The sequence below is a fragment of the Scomber japonicus genome, chromosome 1 (assembly GCF_027409825.1).
Source record: "Scomber japonicus isolate fScoJap1 chromosome 1, fScoJap1.pri, whole genome shotgun sequence".
NCBI classification, from domain to species: Eukaryota; Metazoa; Chordata; class Actinopteri; order Scombriformes; family Scombridae; genus Scomber; species Scomber japonicus.
Window position 1 is genome coordinate 14,617,775 of NC_070578.1, and position 19,651 is coordinate 14,637,425.

The 19,651-nt window shown below is 40.9% G+C and overlaps 1 protein-coding gene across 4 annotated transcripts in view; it reads left to right on the forward strand.

The window, feature by feature from the left end:
• The window catches only part of myo5aa (myosin VAa), a 29,921-nt gene extending 14,636 nt beyond the window's left edge, over positions 1-15,285 (forward strand). The window contains exons 13-39 of one of the 4 annotated variants that reach the window (XM_053320281.1): positions 197-294; positions 461-547; positions 1,077-1,185; positions 1,359-1,570; positions 1,727-1,883; positions 2,219-2,458; positions 2,574-2,822; positions 3,825-3,918; positions 4,017-4,159; positions 4,347-4,460; positions 4,674-4,808; positions 5,040-5,096; positions 5,257-5,484; positions 5,985-5,993; positions 8,140-8,240; positions 9,933-10,013; positions 11,087-11,285; positions 11,609-11,674; positions 12,184-12,277; positions 12,383-12,532; positions 12,696-12,850; positions 13,036-13,125; positions 13,322-13,472; positions 13,591-13,873; positions 13,957-14,131; positions 14,290-14,370; positions 15,133-15,285. In XM_053320281.1, the coding sequence (XP_053176256.1) occupies positions 197-294; positions 461-547; positions 1,077-1,185; positions 1,359-1,570; positions 1,727-1,883; positions 2,219-2,458; positions 2,574-2,822; positions 3,825-3,918; positions 4,017-4,159; positions 4,347-4,460; positions 4,674-4,808; positions 5,040-5,096; positions 5,257-5,484; positions 5,985-5,993; positions 8,140-8,240; positions 9,933-10,013; positions 11,087-11,285; positions 11,609-11,674; positions 12,184-12,277; positions 12,383-12,532; positions 12,696-12,850; positions 13,036-13,125; positions 13,322-13,472; positions 13,591-13,873; positions 13,957-14,131; positions 14,290-14,370; positions 15,133-15,285 (3,711 nt within the window). The remainder of the gene's footprint in view (positions 1-196; positions 295-460; positions 548-1,076; positions 1,186-1,358; positions 1,571-1,726; positions 1,884-2,218; positions 2,459-2,573; positions 2,823-3,824; positions 3,919-4,016; positions 4,160-4,346; positions 4,461-4,673; positions 4,809-5,039; positions 5,097-5,256; positions 5,485-5,984; positions 5,994-8,139; positions 8,241-9,932; positions 10,014-11,086; positions 11,286-11,608; positions 11,675-12,183; positions 12,278-12,382; positions 12,533-12,695; positions 12,851-13,035; positions 13,126-13,321; positions 13,473-13,590; positions 13,874-13,956; positions 14,132-14,289; positions 14,371-15,132) is intronic. The other 3 variants (XM_053320294.1, XM_053320300.1, XM_053320288.1) reach the window with 3 other exon arrangements.
• The last annotated feature ends 4,366 nt before the right edge of the window (positions 15,286-19,651 follow it).

Here is a 19,651-nt window from a genome sequence, read left to right on the forward strand (position 1 = left end):
TTGGACAAGTCATTTTTTTTAGAATACAGGAAGGCTTCAGAGTATTCTACAGATAAGAATGATCTCCATCCTAACTATTTATGTTTTAATATTGATTAAAAAGGCTGCATGTGATTATAACAATGATGATCCAAAGCATATGTTCTTTGTTGTTGATGATGATGATGTTGTTGATGATGATGCTCCTTTCTTGCAGTTTCGTAACTCTCTTCAAATGCTAATGGACACTTTGAATGCCACCACTCCACACTATGTCCGCTGTATCAAACCCAATGATTTCAAGTTGGCGTTCTCGTGAGTCTGCCCCCTTTCTGTTTATGAAAAACTACATTATTTAATGAAATGTTGTTCTGCAACAGCATGACGTGTTACGTTGTCTCTTTTTTTCATACTCTCCAACATCTAAGCTCAGGTGCGATTCATGGTGGCCATATTGAGTGTGATTCTTTGTTGTTGGCAGGTTTGATCCTAAACGTGCCGTGCAGCAGCTCAGAGCCTGTGGTGTCCTGGAAACAATCCGCATATCTGCTGCAGGTTTCCCGTCCAGGTACTTGTGCATCCCAGTGAATCTGCTACTGGTTCACAAAGAACCTTTCATGTTTTTTTATGTGTTGTTAAAGAAAGCATTTAGTATTGAAGAATTTTACATTACATTTCAGTGCTGGAAACCCAATAATGAACAGGATGTATTATTAGTTCCCCTCCAGACAGACATCTTTCTGCACAGAGAAGCTCAAGTGAAATGAAATAAAATAAGCAGCCAAACACATTTTTATTGGAGACTTTATATAATAAAATACATTTTCTCAGCACAAACACACATCATGGTTCCTATTGGAAAATGTGAGAACTCCTTTATAAATAGATAAGACAAGGACAAGAATTAGGTTAGTTTTCTCCTTTAGTGAAGATTACTGGAATACATCAGACTGCCTTTAACTAATATAAACATGTATAAAATTATGTGCTGGAGTAAACTGTGGATCTTGACAATTTTACTTGAGTAAAAATGTATTTGATGGAACAAATCAAAGAGTAACTGAAGTCTTATGTCTGTTTTTATTTGTGTATCTCAGGTGGACGTACCAGGAGTTCTTCAGCCGTTACAGAGTGCTGATGAAGCAGAAAGACGTGCTGCCTGACAAGAAGTTAACCTGCAGGAATGTTCTGGAGAAACTTGTGCAGGTTGGACTATCAGGCTTTAAAATTTTCCTCTTAAAAATACCACTTTAAACATAAACAGCATTTAATTCATGAGTAAATTGTAAGTTTGTGCATGTTATCTGAATTTAAATAAGAAAGTCTGTCTCTTTGTTCTTTTGGTTGTTGTCTCACTCTTTGCTCTTGTCTTCTATCAGGATCAGGATAAATACCAGTTTGGTAAAACCAAGATATTCTTCAGGGCTGGCCAGGTTGCTTACCTGGAGAAGTTGAGGGCAGACAAGTTGCGTGCTGCCTGCATTCGAATCCAGAAAACGATCCGCTGCTGGCTGGCGCGCAAGAAGTATCTGCGCAAGCGCAATGCTGCCATCACCATCCAGAGGTTCACCAGAGGATACCAGGCTCGCTGGTGAGTGAGCTGCACACCTGAAATTTTTTTATTTATTAATATACTTTGAGTACTGCTGTAATTAAAGATGTTAAAGCTTTCATGGTAAAATTCATGTTAAAAGCACTGATGTTGAAATCAAAGAATGAAAACTTACTGTCAGTTGTCTCTCCTCAGCTTGGCCAAGTTCCTGCGCCGCACTCAGGCAGCCACCATCATCCAGAAGTACCAGAAGATGTACATGGAGAGGAAGCGCTACAGGCAGAAGCAGGCCGCCGCACTGGCCATGCAGACGATCCTCAGAGCTTACATGGCCCGGCAGAAGTACCAGGCGGTAAGACACACACATGAAAAAAATACTCATCTTAATTTCGTCCTGAAATCCACTCTTTCCTAAAACAACAATAAATCATCAGAAAGCATCATTTCATTTCAATAAAAAATGAACAGATTGAGGAACATTTGTTTTTGATATTGTTGCAGTCATTTTCCATCTTCTTGTTTCATCTTACTGATGCTCACTTCAGCAAAAAAACTCTTTCTGCTTTGAGATTAATTGAAAGCTAACAGAATGGATTATGGAGTTTATAGTTAAATCCAAAATTATTTGAGTCTGTTAAAGCTCTAATCTCTCTGCCTCACCGTAACTGTTTCTGTGTCTGTGTGCAGCTGCTGCGGGAGCACAAGGCCGTCATCATACAGAAGCACATTCGGGGCTGGTTGGCTCGAAGCTGGTACAAGCGCTGCCTTGTCTCCCTCGTCTACCTGCAGTGCTGCTTCCGCAGGATGAAGGCAAGGCGGGAGTTGAAGAAGCTGAAGATAGAGGCTCGCTCAGTGGAGCATTTCAAGAAGCTCAACAAAGGCATGGAGAACAAGATCATGCAGCTGCAGAGGAAGATCGACGAGCACGTGAGACTCACTTTTTCTGTTTTCCCTCATTTGTTTTTTAACTGTCTTCAGTTATTGATTTATTTTTGTCATTTGGGATATCTGACTTTCCTGTTTGACTATCCGACACCTCCAGGTCAAGGACAACAAGGTGGTCAGCGAAAAGCTTGCTGGTCTGGAGACTTCCTACACGGCAGAGAGCGAGCGGATGCGTGGCGAGCTGAACCGACTACGTGGAGTGGAGGAGGATGCCAAGAACAAAGGCAACAAGGTTAACTCCCTGCTGGAGGAGTTGGAGAAGTTGAGAAAGGAGCTCCGTGTCACGCAGCAGGAGAAGAAGACCATCGAGGACTGGGCGCAAACCTACAGGGACGAAATGGAGACGGTTAGACAGGATTCACATTCACAGCTGCCCGTTTACATGTTGTCTTTCAGATCCTCCATCTCCTAGTGTAGAGTGAATGCACAGTAATGTTGGGTTCCTTTCCCCTACTTTGTGTTTTTTCTCTCTCCTTTTGTCTTAGTTTGAGATCAGAGACGTTCACTCTTAGTTTACTGAACTTAAATCACTCCTGAGATGTAGATTATATGTTAGAAATCTTTTCTCCTCAAACCTCATCTGTCATGTTTCTTCCAGTTAGTTCCCTCCCTTTTGACTGTAGCTGTCAAACCTATTTACAAAGACCTATTAAATTAGCTTATACCCAATAGAGATTGCTCCTGATGATTAGAATCCCCCACAGAATACCTGAGATTTACATAAAACATTTTTTGCACACATATGGCTATTGGCAAACGGTTTCTCCCCAATTTAGGAGCGACAGAGAACGAGGGGGAAATGGGCATGTGGTGGGCTCAAAGGGCAGAGATGCCCTGGGGCAGGTGAGCACAGGAGATAGAGTAGTGTGGCAGTGATTTAGCCATTGTGTGTGTGAGTGTGTGCTCTGTGCTTTTCTTTCTCTTTTCTCTTTCTGTTCGCATTCCTCTTCATTGTCTGACTACATGGTCTGTTCTTTAGAGTTTGAAAATCAGAGAACAACCAAACTGAAAGGAGAGATTATTTTCACACTTTGATCTTGATCCTGATCAGAAAGGCCTTTTAAAGTCCTTATTAGAAACCTCCTGGCGTGATTTCCCAGTTCATCCAGATGAATTTCCAAAATGTCAGCTGTGTGGTTGGCTTATATTTTATATAACTCTGTGAGGAAATAATGCTTTAAATCAATAACTGAAATTTTTTCTTCGCTCTGTTTATCTTCTTTTGTGTTTTTTTTAAGACTCAACAGTTACAGTGATGTGTTAAATAAGCAATAAGTGTAAGCTTTCACATTGAACATACAAGACATAATCTATGTTTTTCTGACTGTGTTTCTATGTGTGTGTTTAGATGGTATCAGAACTGAAGGATCAGAATGGCTCGTTGAAGAAAGACAAAGAGGACTTGAACAGAATGATTCAGGAACAGAGTCAGCAGATGACAGGTACATGAACATCACCACAAGAATCATATAGTTGTCCTGCAACACATCCATCTAGTCACGCTGAAAAAGAATTCTTTCTTCATGTTTTATTCTTCCAGAGAAAATGGCTCGTTTGATAGCAGAGGAGACTCAGCAGCTGGAGACGGACCTGAACGAGGAGCGATCTCGCTACCAGAATCTCCTGAGCGAACACCTTCGCCTCGAGGAGAAATACGACGACCTGAAGGAGGAGATGTCCTCGGTATGGAGCACATGTGCACACACCTGTTCATTAGTCATGAGAGGCTTTCCTACCCATGTGCACAATCAGACACATTTTATGTACTAACATTTCAGTTTTACTCAGCTTGTCAAAACTCTGAAAACAGCTTATACTCACTCTGCAGGCACAACATAGCTAATCACTACTTTTTTCCATCCATTTGTAGAACGTCTCCAAGCCTGGCCACAGGAGAACAGATTCCACCCACAGCAGCAACGAATCAGAGTACACCTACAATTCCGAGTACGCCGAATTGGAAGAAGGTTCCCGTGCCGGAGAAGTAAGGAAATCAGCATTAAATACATGGTCATTTAACAAAAACATACTCTGACAGTTAAAGTAAAGCATCGTTTTAATTGCAGTTAAAGTTATGGATCAGCCCTGTAGTGCTGCAAAGAAATGTGGCTGCCTTTGTGGCTTTTCATGTCAACGCAGCCATTTAAATACTTTCCGTGGGAAAAAAGCTTTATCCTCATATTTACATGTCATGCAGGACGTGACACGAGGAATGGACACCCCGCTGACCCTCAAGCTGCAGAAGCGTCTCACAGAACTAGAACAAGAAAAGCAGTCGCTGCGCAACGAACTGGAAAACAAAGAGGAGCAATTCCAGCGGGCTAGAGCCAGGGTACTGCCACTCACAAATATTTGTACAAATATATATATCTTTTTTTTTTGTATTAATAAATTATACAGGTTGTAAGCCTATTGTAAAGGTTGTAAACACAGTCATACGAGGTTAGTGCCACCACATTATAAGACAATTACTTTTTCTTACACTTTAAATCATTACTGTAATAATTACATTATGTGCATCATGAAAGGTCACTTCATCACCATGATTTGCTTCTTGTTTTAGGATGATGCAGAGTTTAAAAAGGCTCGGGGGGCAGAGCTGGAGTACGAGTCCCTCAAGGTAAGCTGTCAGAGGAGAAATCTTGCAACACTCTACCTTGATAACACGTATAACTTTTTATAACTAAACCAGATGTTTTATTGACTAATGACACAGCTTCACTAAGCCTCATTTGCCATTTGCTGTCCTGACTGTAACGCTCATGACTTTCACCTCTCAGCGTCAGGAGCTGGAGTCTGAGAACAAGAAGCTGAAACACAACCTGGCAGAGATGAGGCAAAGCCTGCTGGGTAATGCAGCTGCAGGCGCTGGGGCTCCAGGCTCCCCAGCCTACAAGGTGCTCTTGGATCAGCTCAACTCCTCCTGTGAGGAGCTGGACGTCCGCAAGGAGGAGGTGCTGATCCTGCGCTCCCAGCTGGTTAGCCAGAAGGAAGCCATGCAGCACAAGGTGGGGACAACATTTAACTTCTTGTGTTTCTAGCGTTCAGAGAGGGAGAGTACATCAACATGCTCATCACCTCTGTTCAACCTGACTTCATTATGACATATAGGAACCAAAAAACGACTTGTAATTATCCACATTTAAAGTAACATTTGGGCACGGTGGTCACATTGTGTTCATCATAACTAGAGAAATATGAAGGTAGATGTTGGAGGATAGTATCACACTTGCTTGCATCCACCTTCTAACATTTGTGTGTTTTTTTTCACCTTCTCTGTTTGTCTGTTAGCAAGATATCCCAAGGTGAAACAAAGGGATTTGAGGTTTTGTAATCAAAGACAACCTTAAAATCAGACACTTTCTTTCTACCTTTTGACATTTGATTGATTTTTGAGTCCAAGTCAGAATGAACTCACCTCATTGTTCACACTGTATGTAGGTAATGTTTTCACTGAGTCTAACTCTACTGTCTCCACCTTCTCTCCTCCATCCACGCTCTCCCACAGGATGAGAAGGTACAGTTAAAAACTGCATCATGCATGCATAATTGACACTTTTTCATGGTGTGTCTTGTATATGCAGTAAAACCTCCTTAGATAAGAAATCAATTTGGTTTACACCCTCAGATACACTGAGAGACCCATATAAAATTTGCTCTTGACGTTTTAATTTTTAAGAGCCCAAAAAAACTGTGAAACTTTGAATATTAAATTAATGAGAATGTAACAGCATCCAAAAGCAGTGTTTCCCATAAAGTATGAGTATTTTCTATTTTTGTGTTTATCCCTCGAAACACAAATAAGACTAGAGCTATTATTGAAGTGTCAAAATGCTAATTATTATTAACTTGCACTTGAACCACAACAGGAGACTAAATTATGGCATGAAGTGTAACAAATATTCTTCAGCATGGCTATGACATAAAATCAAAGATAAAACTGTTGATCTGACTATTGGTCAACTTATATTTAGAGAGCAGATATATGATGATAATATCATATTTAGGGGTTTTGGGTTTTTTTTTTGGTTTTTGCATCTGCTATAATACAACAATTAATAATGACAAATAAGACACAAAATTGCAAAACTTAAATGATTACTTATTTAACATTAGTATTATTGTCTGCATTGTCTCTGTTTGCTGCACTCTGCCTGTAGTACACTTATCAATCAAATCAAAAAACAGAACTTTATAAAAAAAACAAAAGAACACATAGTGCTGGAATTGACACCAGGGGCCACTAATAGCTTCACACAGCAGCCACGACGAGGCTGCCTGTCCATGAGTCTGCAGACTGTTTTTGGATGGACCACGATAGCAGAGCCAGTCCACACTGACTGAGGGATGGCGTTACACCATTGGTCGGCCAAATGCTGCCACCTCCTGTTTCCATTTCATATTAAAAGCCCTCTGGCAGTCTTGTTTATTGGCCTCATGAGCGCAAGCGTTCAGCCAATTGATTATCTCAAAATGCCAGAGATCAGCCACTAGATCTGACACAACTTCAGCGTTGTCACTTAGAGGTTTCACATCCAGACTCTGTCATCTACAGTCCAGTTTGATCATCATTTTTTCATCTGTCTCGTCCATTGTCTGAGTGAATTCCTTTTATATTTGTTTTCAGTAAATGTTAGGAATGCTTAATGGCTGTTTTACAGCAGCCATTTGAACACAGTCTGTGATACTTTCAGTGCTCAGTGATGGATGTTGCACAAGCTGAAAGCTTTCAGTTGAATTTAAAATTGTGCCTTGTGGATAAAGAATTTCTGTCATTTTAAAACAGATTTAAACTGTTCTCCGAATTCATTTCAAGCACTTTAAGTTAGTTGCACTCAAATTCAGACTTCACACTGCTGGGCAACTTTCGTACTATATAGTATAGATATAAAACCTCACAAACCAGATAGTTTGTGGACGACTGACAGGTCGAAAAAGGTGAGAGCCTTCCAAAAAGATACTCAGCAAGTGACAGGATGAACCATCTATCACTGTCTCACCTTGAGAGGCAGCTAGATTCACAAGATCACTCAAGAATCCTCATAGGATGCTTGGTTCAAGCGCATAACTTGAAGCCTGACAAGATGGATTCTCATGTCCATGATTGTGTGAACTTGCAAATCCAGCTGCCTCACAAGGTAAATAGATATACTCACACATATGGAGAGGTCACACAGACGTCACATGTACCCCTGCTCAAACATTTTGATCACAGTGGCATTTATCCCATGTAATTATGAGCTGATGCTCAGCTCTCAGCACTGTCAGGCCCAACAACACCTGTTGTCTCTTGAAAGCTAGAGGAAGAAGCCACTGCTGTGAAGTGATGTTCCCAGTAGATTGACGGTTTGTCACTGTTTCTGCCCAAAGCACCTACTGCCTGATGACTGTCAGAGTAAAAGGACAGTCGTAACCAGCAGCTACACTGATGCTGGCAGGGAGTCAACAACACACGCTGACTGCCCGCAGCAGTTTCACATTAGTAAAACCATTAACTTGATCCTCTTTATTCAAACATCTAAACTATAAAACTCCTCATCTTGATGGTTCATGATGCAGCATTACAAGCGTTTGTAGCCAACAGGTTACTCCTCCATCCATCTGTTTTTCTCATTATGATTGATGCCAATATTCTCCCTCCCTCTCTCTCTTGTCTTTTGTAGGAGACCATGACCGACACGCCTTCCTTTGTTGAGGATGTGTCCAAACTGAAGGACGCTGATGAACTCAAGCAAGCTTACATCAGCCTCAAAGACACCAACAGGTACTTTGTCACAGCCGGTGTCTTCACTTCTGTCAATGTTGAATTCACTTTCTTCCTAATCTATCACCATCACTTTTCTTATGTCCAAATTTCCTATGTTACAGAGTGCTAGTTCCATTATTTATATTTCCATGATCTATGTGCAAGAATTGTATGTTTGTGAACGCTGCCTTGTCCTGTGCAGATCTCCTAGGTTCATGTGTAAGCCGCTGGAGGTTGGTGATCTCCTGAGTAGGCTCAGGTAACTGTTGAGACGTGGCCTATGCATCATGGAGCAGAGCATGCATGGCCACAATATCGCTCAACTGGGTTGAAAGGGTTACAAATGACTGATATTACTGTAGCTGAAACAGCTGATTTTAGGTTATAGTGCTGATGAAGACTTAAGTAGCTTTGCGTGGCGTTTTCTGATCTAACAGCATGTTGAATGCTGCAGCTCTAGTTAGTTTTCTTATTATTATGCTCTAACAGAAGATGTAGGTTCAGTAGTATTTACTGATGTCAAGGAAATTGGCTTTCAAGTGGAGTTATAGATTTGCATGTATTTAAATAGTTCAGCATGAACAAGAACAGAGTCTCTTAAGCTGGTCCAAGAGTGAAAATAAAAGATACCAGGATGTTCCGAGTGCCTTCAACAGCTCTGGTCTATGTTTGGAGATGCTGAAGAGCTCCATATGTACAGTGCAGTATTTACAGAAAGTGTGGCATGAAAAGCATCTGAGCTAAGAAGTAGATCTAATGTTCAGCTTTTGTTCAGTTTTTTTTAACACAAACATTAAAAGTGACTTTGCAGCAGTGATGCAGCTGGTTTGATGCTGTTGGAGGCCTCCTGTCTCAGCTTTATGGAATGAGTTTGGCATGAATCCTGCATGAAAGCCCATTCGTTGCATTGTTTGTTAAAGCAGAGATGCACAGCACACTCTGAGGAAATTGGATGTTGATACATGTAAACATTTTTCTCAGAGTAACCACCATGTTGTCCACTGTATGTTAAATCTACTTTACTCAGTAGCAAAATGCTGCAGACATGCAACAGCGGGCAATGTGCACAAGCAAAGTCAGCTATTTTTCTTTTTGGCAACAATATTTTTACAGAATTATTAAAGCAACAATGTTGAAGGAAGCTCTGAGTACTGTTAGTCATCAGAGCTTCCTAAAAAAACTCTGTGCATCACTGCTTTCCCTCTATTTCTCCCATGTTGCTCCCTTTGTTGCTTGTCACCTTCTTTGTTCACACACTGACATTATAGATCAGTCAGTAGATCTCATTAAAAGCAGTATCCTAATCCAAGTGTACAGTAGAGAATATATACTATACAGCTGGCTACACATACACAGCAGAAGATGCTACTGTTGCAACTAACAGTGAAATGAAACAGAAAAAAGCTGTTCCCAGCTGGACTGAAAACATTTAATCAGTTTTGGAAGTAGTACATATTACAGGCAGGCTTCTCTTTTAATGGCATAGAGAAATTTCTACTTGCCAATATTCCTCTTTCCTCCACAGTAATGACGAGTACATCCCAAGCTCCAGATAACCTAGCTCCAAATTTACAGCCATAAAGGATAGTCTCACAATACATACACGCCAACACCAGCACACATCTCCTCCCACCCAACCATCCCACATTTTCTTTTTCTTTTTTTGTCCATTGTGCTTTTCATGTTCCTTTTGTGTTGTGTGTTGGTCAGATCTGCTGCCCCAGACTTCCATAAGCTGAACGAGGACGGAGAGCTGTGGCTGGTTAATCAGGGCTTAAAGGAGACCATCAGGTGTAAATGTGTTTGAAACAGAAGTGTGACTTTCCAACATGATACGTTTGCCTTTTCACAGAAAAGGATGTGTGCTGCTTTCTTACTTTAATTATATAGTTTCTTATATCTATTTATATCTTTTTTAATCTCTAATTTTTTTCAGCAATTGTGACTGACACAGTGTCATAATATTGGCCTTTGAAGTTACTATGATAGTTTGAATTTCATACCATCCACTTTGGTACTAATAATGTATTAGAGAGGACAGGAGATAAAGCTTTTCACAGCTGTTTTGATTTATTTTCTCTGATATTGAATAGTAACATTTATACAGGCTTTGTTTATTTTAAAGTGTTTCCCCCTTATTATTCATAAAATTGCACAGTAGAGGTCTTCTTTACTCGTTTACTAACCTTTTGTTACTTACTTATAATGACCTGTGTTTACTAGTGATACCAGGTGGATTGGATTTGTCAGTTGATTTGTTGTGTTTCTTCACTAACAGCTTGTAGATGCAGCAGATACCATTGCTTCACTTTAAACAATTATATTTGTTCACACTTTCCTTTGCAACATTTTCGTTTACTCTTTGCAAAATCAATTGATACGACCTGATTTGACCAAACTAGTGTTAAATTGTAGATCTACCTCTTTTTTGCTGACCCTGACCTCTAAAGACACTGTGTTGACTAAGGTTCAGCTTTTCAAGAAGCATCCACTTAGTTTGTCACTTTAAAATGCAGAGCAGAGTGGAGCTTTTTGACTCAGCAGAACATTTTTCAGAGAGGCTGAGCTCTGGGCTGCTGGTAGTCTGCAGAGCATGCTGCTGTCCTATGTCTCCACACTATGGTGGAAACCTCAACTTCTCTCATTTACCCTTCAGTGAGTCCTCTACTGTCTTTGTTTCTCTTCATCAAACTTTGATGCTAATTGTCTTTCCTTTCTCCCATCTATGTCCTCTGTCTCTTATTCCTGCCTCAAATTCCTCCTCTTCCTACTTACTTCCCTCCTCTCTCTGTCTTCCATCAAATCCTCACACCTCCCTGCTCCTCTCTCTTTCTCTCCTCTGGTCTCTCCTTCCTCCACACCAGATTACTGGAGCACCAGCTGCAGACTCAGCGGAGAACTAATGACAGTGAGGTGGAGGCCTTGCGTGGTGAGTTGCAGAATGTCAAGGAGGAGAACAACCGTCAGCAGCAGCTCCTGGCACAGAACCTCCAGCTGCCTCCAGAGGCCCGAATCGAAGCCAGTCTGCAACACGAGATCACCCGGCTCACCAATGAGAACCTGGTACGCTGTGACATGCACACAGATACATGCAGGGTTAGGGTTAGGGTTAGGTGAAAGCTCATTTAAAGGTGAAATTGGTCAATCTTTAATTTAACAAGTATTACTTCCTTCTAATCACAGCACAGATGCAAAGATAGTGGTACATGTTGCCACCAAAATGACTTGAATGCAATTATATTACTTAATTAACCCTGAAATGTCAGTCAGGGCAGTAACTGTGCAAATATGGTAAGAAAAACAATTATTGATTTCAGAAAACAGCCACCCTATACAGTATCGCTGTGTCACACACATTCATTTGTGTGGCTGGTATCACCTGACAGGAACTCTTGGCTGACGACCCCACAGCATCCCGAGAGGCTCGAGTCATCATTTTACGACGGATGGTTGTATGTAGAGACAGCGTGTGTGCATGTGTGTCTTGCATGTACGTCAGATCTAACATGGGTTGTGTTTTCTGAGTGGTATGAGTGTCGCTCTAACTGTTCACAGCGGCGTCCTCTAACTCACAGCGGAGCAGATCCCCACCTTCTTCTCTCTTTTTAACAGTGAGCCCTGCAACTCCTCCTCCTCTTCTGAAAAAACAATCAGCTCAGCAACTCTCATGTTGATTTGAAACCACCCTGCCCTTCTCTTTGTTTGTTTGTTTCCAAGCCAGAGCTGAATGAACTTATAACTCTTTTTATCTCAGTATTAAAAACTTTCTATTATTATATATTTTAACTTGTTATATATTGTTAATCAATTCAAAGCCACTGTTTTTAGAAAGTTTTTCTTTTTACCACTGGAGGGCGACAGTGTGAAGAAGTCTGAGGCAGAGGTTTGCCATTTGTCTTCACCATTTCCCCTCTCTCTCTTGTCTTCTCTTTTTGTCCCTCCATCCCTCGTCCTGCTTCAGGATCTCATGGAGCAGCTGGAGAAGCAGGACCGGACCATCCGCAAGCTCAAGAAGCAGCTGAAGGTTTACTCCAAGAGGATTGGAGAGATGGGAGGTATGAAAGATATCATCAGTCATCAAAGGCTTCATGGGTTTGTTGTGTTTATCAGGACTGTGTTTCTTGATATCACCTGAATGTCATGTGTTGCGTGTCTCACAGCAGGTCAAACAGAGGGCCAGACATCTCCGGGACAGATGGTGGACGAGCCAATCCACCCAGTCAACATTCCTCGCAGGGAGAAAGACTTCCAAGGAATGCTGGAGTACAAGAAGGAGGATGAGCTCAAACTAGTCAAGAACCTCATCCTTGGTAAGCATTAGTAAAAAATCAAGCAACATGTTAACATCAGATTTAAGGAGGAGGAGAAATAATATACTGAGTTTCATATTTAACACCGATTATAATCCAGGGCTTTGTTCAAAATGAAGGGTTCATTGGAAATCTGAAATATGTCTCTCCTCCATCTCTGCAGAGCTGAAGCCTCGTGGCGTTGCAGTGAATCTGATCCCAGGTCTGCCAGCTTACATCCTTTTCATGTGTCTGAGACATGCAGACTACCTCAACGATGACCAGAAAGTCCGCACTCTGCTCACCTCCACCATCAACAGTATTAAGAAGATCCTGAAGGTTTGTATGTGTGTGTATGTGTGTGTGTGTGTTGCAGCGGTGCAGAAAAAGAAAGGTGATCACTGTTGAAATTCTAAAGGGAGGACTTGGTTTAGTTATGAGTTTATGTTTGTAGTCTGATAGATCTCCAAAATGTGTATTATCGAGTTGCTTCCCTGATTGCTGTGTGTTTTTCTTCCTGTCAGAAAAGAGGAGATGATTTTGAAACCGTCTCCTTCTGGCTGTCCAACACCTGCCGCTTCTTGCACTGTCTGAAACAATACAGCGGTGATCCGGTGAGACTGACGCTTGCAGTATCTACACACTCATAGTTCATTTCTTTATCTGAGAAAAATCATAGATGTGTTTGGGATGTTGTTTTCATTGAACTGTTGGGGTGTGTGTGTGTGTGTGTGTGTGTGTGTGTGTGTGTGTGTGTGTGTGTGTGTGTGTGTGTGTGTGTGTGTGTGTGTGTGTGTTTGTGTGTCTCAGGCCTTCATGAAGCACAACAGTTCAAAGCAGAATGAACACACTCTGTCCAACTTCGACCTGGCAGAGTACAGACAGGTGATCAGCGACCTGGCTATCCAGATCTACCAGCAGTTGATTAAATGCATGGAGAACATCCTGCATCCCATGATAGGTGCGTGCACGTTGCAATGTATATGTGCGCTCATACAAGTTAGCCTAATGATAACAAAAACTGTTCATTTTGGTCATGCATGATACTGTTACTCACTACACAAGTGTGATCCCTGCAGTCTCTGGCATGCTGGAGCACGAGACCATCCAGGGCGTGTCGGGGGTGAAGCCCACAGGTCTCCGTAAGCGAACGTCCAGCATCGCAGATGAGGGCACGGATACCCTCGACTCCATCCTGCGGCAGCTCAGCGCCTTCCACTCCACTATGTGCCAGCACGGCACCGACCCCGAGCTCATCAAGCAGGTGGTGAAGCAGCAGTTCTACATCATTGGAGCCGTCACCCTTAACAACCTGCTGCTGCGCAAGGACATGTGCTCCTGGAGCAAAGGCATGCAGATCAGGTAGGACCGCTTGATGTACAAACTTTTCTGTGTTTGGTTTTTTTGCCATGTCCACCTTATGGATGATGTGTGTTTGTTTGCAGGTACAATGTGAGCCAGCTGGAGGAGTGGCTCAGAGACAAAGGTCTGATGACATGTGGAGCCAAGGAGACTCTGGAGCCTCTGATCCAGGCTGCTCAGCTGCTGCAGGTGAAGAAAAAGACCGATGAGGACGCCGAAGCCATCTGCTCCATGTGCCTGGCCCTCACCACTGCTCAGGTAAATGTCCTGTTATTCATGGCACCACATTCACGTAAACCAGACCAGAACTAAAGAATCCAGTCACAGCCTTGTTATGAGTCAATTCAGACACTGTAGGTAAAATGCTTTTGCAATGTTTTGTTGTTGAAATAAACTTTCTGTGTGACTTCTCCCAGATCGTCAAAGTCCTGAATCTCTACACTCCAGTCAATGAGTTTGAGGAGAGAGTGTCAATCGCATTCATACGAACCATACAGGTAATATACTTTGAAAATATCAATGCAACACTTGTTTCTGTACTTTTTTTTTCATATAATTAATATATTAAACATGAAAGAGCTTCTGTTAAACCCCCTGATGATTACATTCAAATGTGAGAGTAGCCTAAAGTGTTTTGATTGATGTTAATAAGATGAGTTGCTTAAATGAGACATCGACCATCTGATGCTTATACACACAAAATACATTTTCATCTATTTCACTATAAGGAACTTGAAGCTTGATTGAGATGAGACCATGTCTGCTATCATTTTGTCAAATTTACATTATTGCTTAGTGGTAAAGTAGTACATGTTTCAAATGGTTACAACTGTATCATCACGCAATAATCACATAACTCCTTTTTAACACAACAAGCTGGACTCAAGCAAGTTCTGAGTCAATGAAAACTGACTTTCATGCCTTAAAGCCACTCTGTGCAGGATTTGAAAATCCCTCACTTTGTTGCCATCTGGTGGACACTTAAAGAACAACAACATAGTGGACTGCAATTAACTCTGCTGCACTCATCCTGAGATTGTACTTTTTTTTACAAAGTCATGTCATCTGAATACTTTGAAAGAGTGGGTGGGAAAAATACTTGAAGACCTTAAACACTGCAGCATGCTCTAAAAAATCATAAATATTTTTAGATATTGATGTACTTTTAAAGAGGAAATTGGCTTATTCATTTTCCTGTAAATGAAATTGTAATATATACTCACTATTTCCATTTTTTTCTCTCCTCTCTTTGCCTTCAGACTCGCTTGCGTGACCGTTGTGACACTCCACAACTGTTAATGGACACGAAGATGATTTACCCAGTCACCTTCCCATTCAACCCTTCCTCGCTTGCCTTGGAAACCATCCAGATCCCAACATCACTCAACCTAGCATTCCTAACCCGTGTTTAAACTAAGCCCCCCCTCCCCCTACCAGGGGTGGCTCTCTGAGCCGTGCAGCACTTGTGGCTTAGTGACCACAGTCAGAATTGCAAGTCATGACACCCACTCACCCTAAATAGACCTTTCGCAGTACACAATTATAACAACAAAAATGAATACAATTTTCTGATCATCACCAACACTCCCAGATTATTGCTTTTATCATCACAATTTATCCAAAAAACTATAAGAGCCCTATCAACTTTCATTAGAATGAATGGGGTGCCATCTGGAAACACAGCATTCAATTATCTTAACTTTCCCTCTTGTAAATTCAACACACACACATAACATACAAAATGAAACACACCGTATCCTGAACTTTAAACGTGCATCTGTACAATAAATACATCCCATCAACTTGCACATGCACGCCTACACTACGTTGGGCACTTTTTTTCTTACAAATCGCACAGATATATAAAGCGCCCACAGTCGCTGCTACTGGTTTAAATCTAGCTCTAAAACGCCACCATCCATCCACTGCTTGTATAAACGCCTGCCTGTTAGAGAAGCCATAGGACCAGATCAATGCCTCCAGTACCCGCTCTATGCCCCTCACTGAGTCTGTCCAAGTGGTCATGACCCCAATTACCCTACGCTGACCCCCTGATCTCTCCTCTGTGTCAACTAGTTGTTAAAGTAGCTCTTCTTGTCATCGTCTATCTCAAGTATGTACCTAACGATATCTGAGATCAGACCCAAAAGGAAGTTTCAGACCTTATGACAAGGATTAACTTAGCACGTTTTAGTCCAGCTTGATCTGTTGGCTCTCTACTGAATAGGCAAAGTCAAAACTGATTCCCAATACGAAGCCAGTTGAATGATATCACGCTGAAGTGAGCTCTCTCCACCCCATGCTGGGGTTGTCATTTTACTCCCTGAACACAGCCAAGCCAAGACAGAACTCACTGTCTGTACTATATTATTTATATATACATATATTTATATGAATAATATATATCATGTATTTTATTTATTGCATTTACCTCCGTCCCCACCCTCCCCTTTTAAGATTAGAAGCTTTCTCTTTGCAGAAAATGAGACTGGTGTGAAGGGAGGGACCATCGTTCCCAAGACGAACGGTTTTGTAAAGAGAGGTTTAGTTTTAGTCCCATTGTAGGCTGTTTATGTCAATATCAGGTAAATGTAGTGTAGTTTAACTCGTGTCAGCACTGGTGATCATTTGTTAGCTCATGTATGGCAGTCTTATCTTAGAGTTGCACTTTGTCATGTTTGTCTGGCAGATGAAGTGTAGCGCAGGTTTTAACTGAAAGAGGGTAGGAGGGGTGTAACCTGCTTCAGTCTATACTGTTTACAGCTGAGACCAGAGCTGAGTGTCATCCGCACACTCAGCTCTGGTGTCACAAGAAACACAATCACTCACACATAAACACTACAGTACAAAGATACACATTACACTCTGCTTACTGCTCATCACTGAGGGTTTTTTTCACTTTCTTTTAACCGTCTCCTCTGATCAGAGCTTTTAAAAATGTTTTACTGTTATCAATGTGTAATAATTTATTTCTGTATTCAGTGAATCTGCTTGCTGTCATGTTGACCAGGAGATCCTGTATCCCAATGGAAACTTTCTGGCTAAATAAAGGATGAATAAAATAAAATTAAAATGTCAAGTCAAGTCAAGCTTTATTTATAAAGCACATTTAAAAACAACCTCAGTTCAACCAAAGTGCTGCACAGTTATCAAAATACAATATAATCACACACAAATATAATAATAAAAAAAAAAGTATATCGGAAGCCATGTATCACTGAGCAGAGCGGACAGAAACTGTTTCTCTCGAGTTGGTTTTAGAGAGTTTGCCTCCAATCTATCCAGCTTTACAACCATGTTTTCTGCTTTATTCCCACTTGATTGCTGTCATGTCTCCACCTTTTCATCCTTCTGTATGCCTTTCCTGTGTAAGAAACCACAACATGGGCTTTTATTACCAAAAACAATTTAATTAGTTGATGGTTATTGTTTTCCGGGGCACAGATTGTTTTGGTTCTGGTACAATTAATAGATTTTCTTGCTTTCAGAGGCTGTTTGCAGAGCTTTCAATCATTAGTAGATACAGTAAACCCCTGCACTAGATTCCTGTAGTAAACCAGAGGGGGCTGATATGTAACCACACCCACTGCATAGCTACAGTGTTGCATAAAAACTACAGCATGCACTGCTGCTGCCCTCTTATAACTTGCATGGGTTTGGCTTTACCAGAAATTGACTTTTTTAATTTGAATACAAAGAAACCTCTGTGTCGGTTGTTGGATGAGTGTCTGCCCATGTTGTTACACAGAGTCCTTTGTCTGCTTTAACTGTCTTTGCTTCCTTTTGTTGGCAATGTTAATTTTACTTCCTGTTGTGCCATTAGTGTTAACGGTCAACCAAATTTGCCTCTTACCCTCTCATGAACCTTATTTTGCCTCATGACCTTACACCTTCACAATGACATTTCACTTGGAGAGAATATTTTCTGTTTTTAAGGTGCTTACATATACTGGAGATTGTGAATGGTCAACACAAAATCCTTTTTTTTGGAAGTTCAGTGTAACAATGTGTCTGTACCAAGGAAACAAAATAAACTGTTTGGCTGTCATGTTACAGAGCAGGAGATGCAGTACACACTGAGAAGTAAAAAATATTTCACCAAGTTGAAATATCCCATTAAATGCCATGAAGCACTCTGCCAGGCACAAACAAGCTACAGATGTGATGAAGTAAAGAGAGATTAGTATGTGAAGTTGTTTTATGTTGCTTTCATTGGGACCACATGCTATCAATCTGCCTTTTGTTGTATTGTTTGGATTTTTAGGTAGTTGAGAGTACGGTTGTGTAACGAGTACATATCTGCAGGTTGAGCGACGTTAACTGAAGGAATTAACCATATGAATGTTTTAAAAATGTTACTGAAGCGTATCACGATTTTAGCTGCACATTGTGGACAAAGCCTTATCTGAATTATTCTCTATCTGAATGACTTAAACACGAGATGGACATGTTTCGTTCTGTTAGTGCAGTATTTTGTTTTCCACTGTAAAATGAATATAAATTGTAAAATGTGATCTCTTTTATTTGTCGTCGTCGTTTTAAATAAGGTGTCCTTTTGTCCTACAGTTGTTGTCACAGATGGGTTGCACTGTTTAGCCATCAGTCAAAATCAGGAAGTCAGATGATGAATAGAAGACTAGGGACTGTAAAAAGAGATATTTCACATTTCAGGATATGTTTTCCTTTGATTCCTGCCACCTCTAAACTGTGGCCTGTTAAAGCTTCCTCTGACACATTCCCTGTGTGAGTGAGTGAGCGCTTCCTTTTCTTAATCAGAGCATTGTGTTTTCTTTCTTGCTGTTTTATTAACACTATCAATTAATTAAAGCCACAAGTAAGGAGACACACTCTTGTGAGTTTCATGGAGTCAGATCATTGTTGTGGACTGATGTATTGAGAGAGGAGAGTGGGAGGGCTGGCCTAGTTTCAGAGAAGAAAAAAAAAACCCAGACATTCATTCATTCATTGGTTGGTATTGTTGAGCAGAGCTGCAGCGTCTTGTTCCCCTGGGCTTCTCTTTGGCTCTCGAAAGTCATTTTGTCACTCTGCGTTCTTACATTAAGGAGAGAGTCGGTTGTATGATATGACGTCGACATTATAAATGACCATTGTTCTCATCAGCACTAGCATTGATTGTGCCATTTTAAAAACAATTGTTAAAAGAGAAGATATATCATCACCCCAGCTGTCGTGACACTGGTGTGGACATGCTGAAGCCAGTACCAAATGTTTCCCCTCCGACCCATGTGTACATTTGACGAACTGGACTGTTTGTAGTTTCTGGTAGCTGTGCTTAGTGAATGTGTTCACCGTTAAGAAACTAAGAAACTTGGAATAAATTGTCAAATCTGTAAAAGTAAAATAAAAGAATTCAGCACTGTCTGTTTATCTGTGGGAGTTTTTATTTTTATGTTTTTCTCTTCTCCTTTTAAGTTCACCTGGTTCACACAAACAGATGGTACAGTATGTAATGTGTTAGAGAAGATGTATTTTGTTTATTTCCCGCTCTCTGAGATCGATTTTATCCCATTTCAGTGACAGTTTAAGGCCTTAAGACTGCATGAACATTATAATAGTGGAAGCCAGTTAAGCAAAATTAGGAGATCAAGTCCAATATTGATGAGCTAAATCTAAATTATGAATAGTTAAAGTACTTGATAAGTTGCACAGGTACTTAAGTTAAAGTGCAGAAATACCATTAATAAAATATCAGTTGTTATATTTTTTTAGCTCATTTTTTTGACTTAGTAAGTCAGACTTTGGCTTCCATACTTGCAG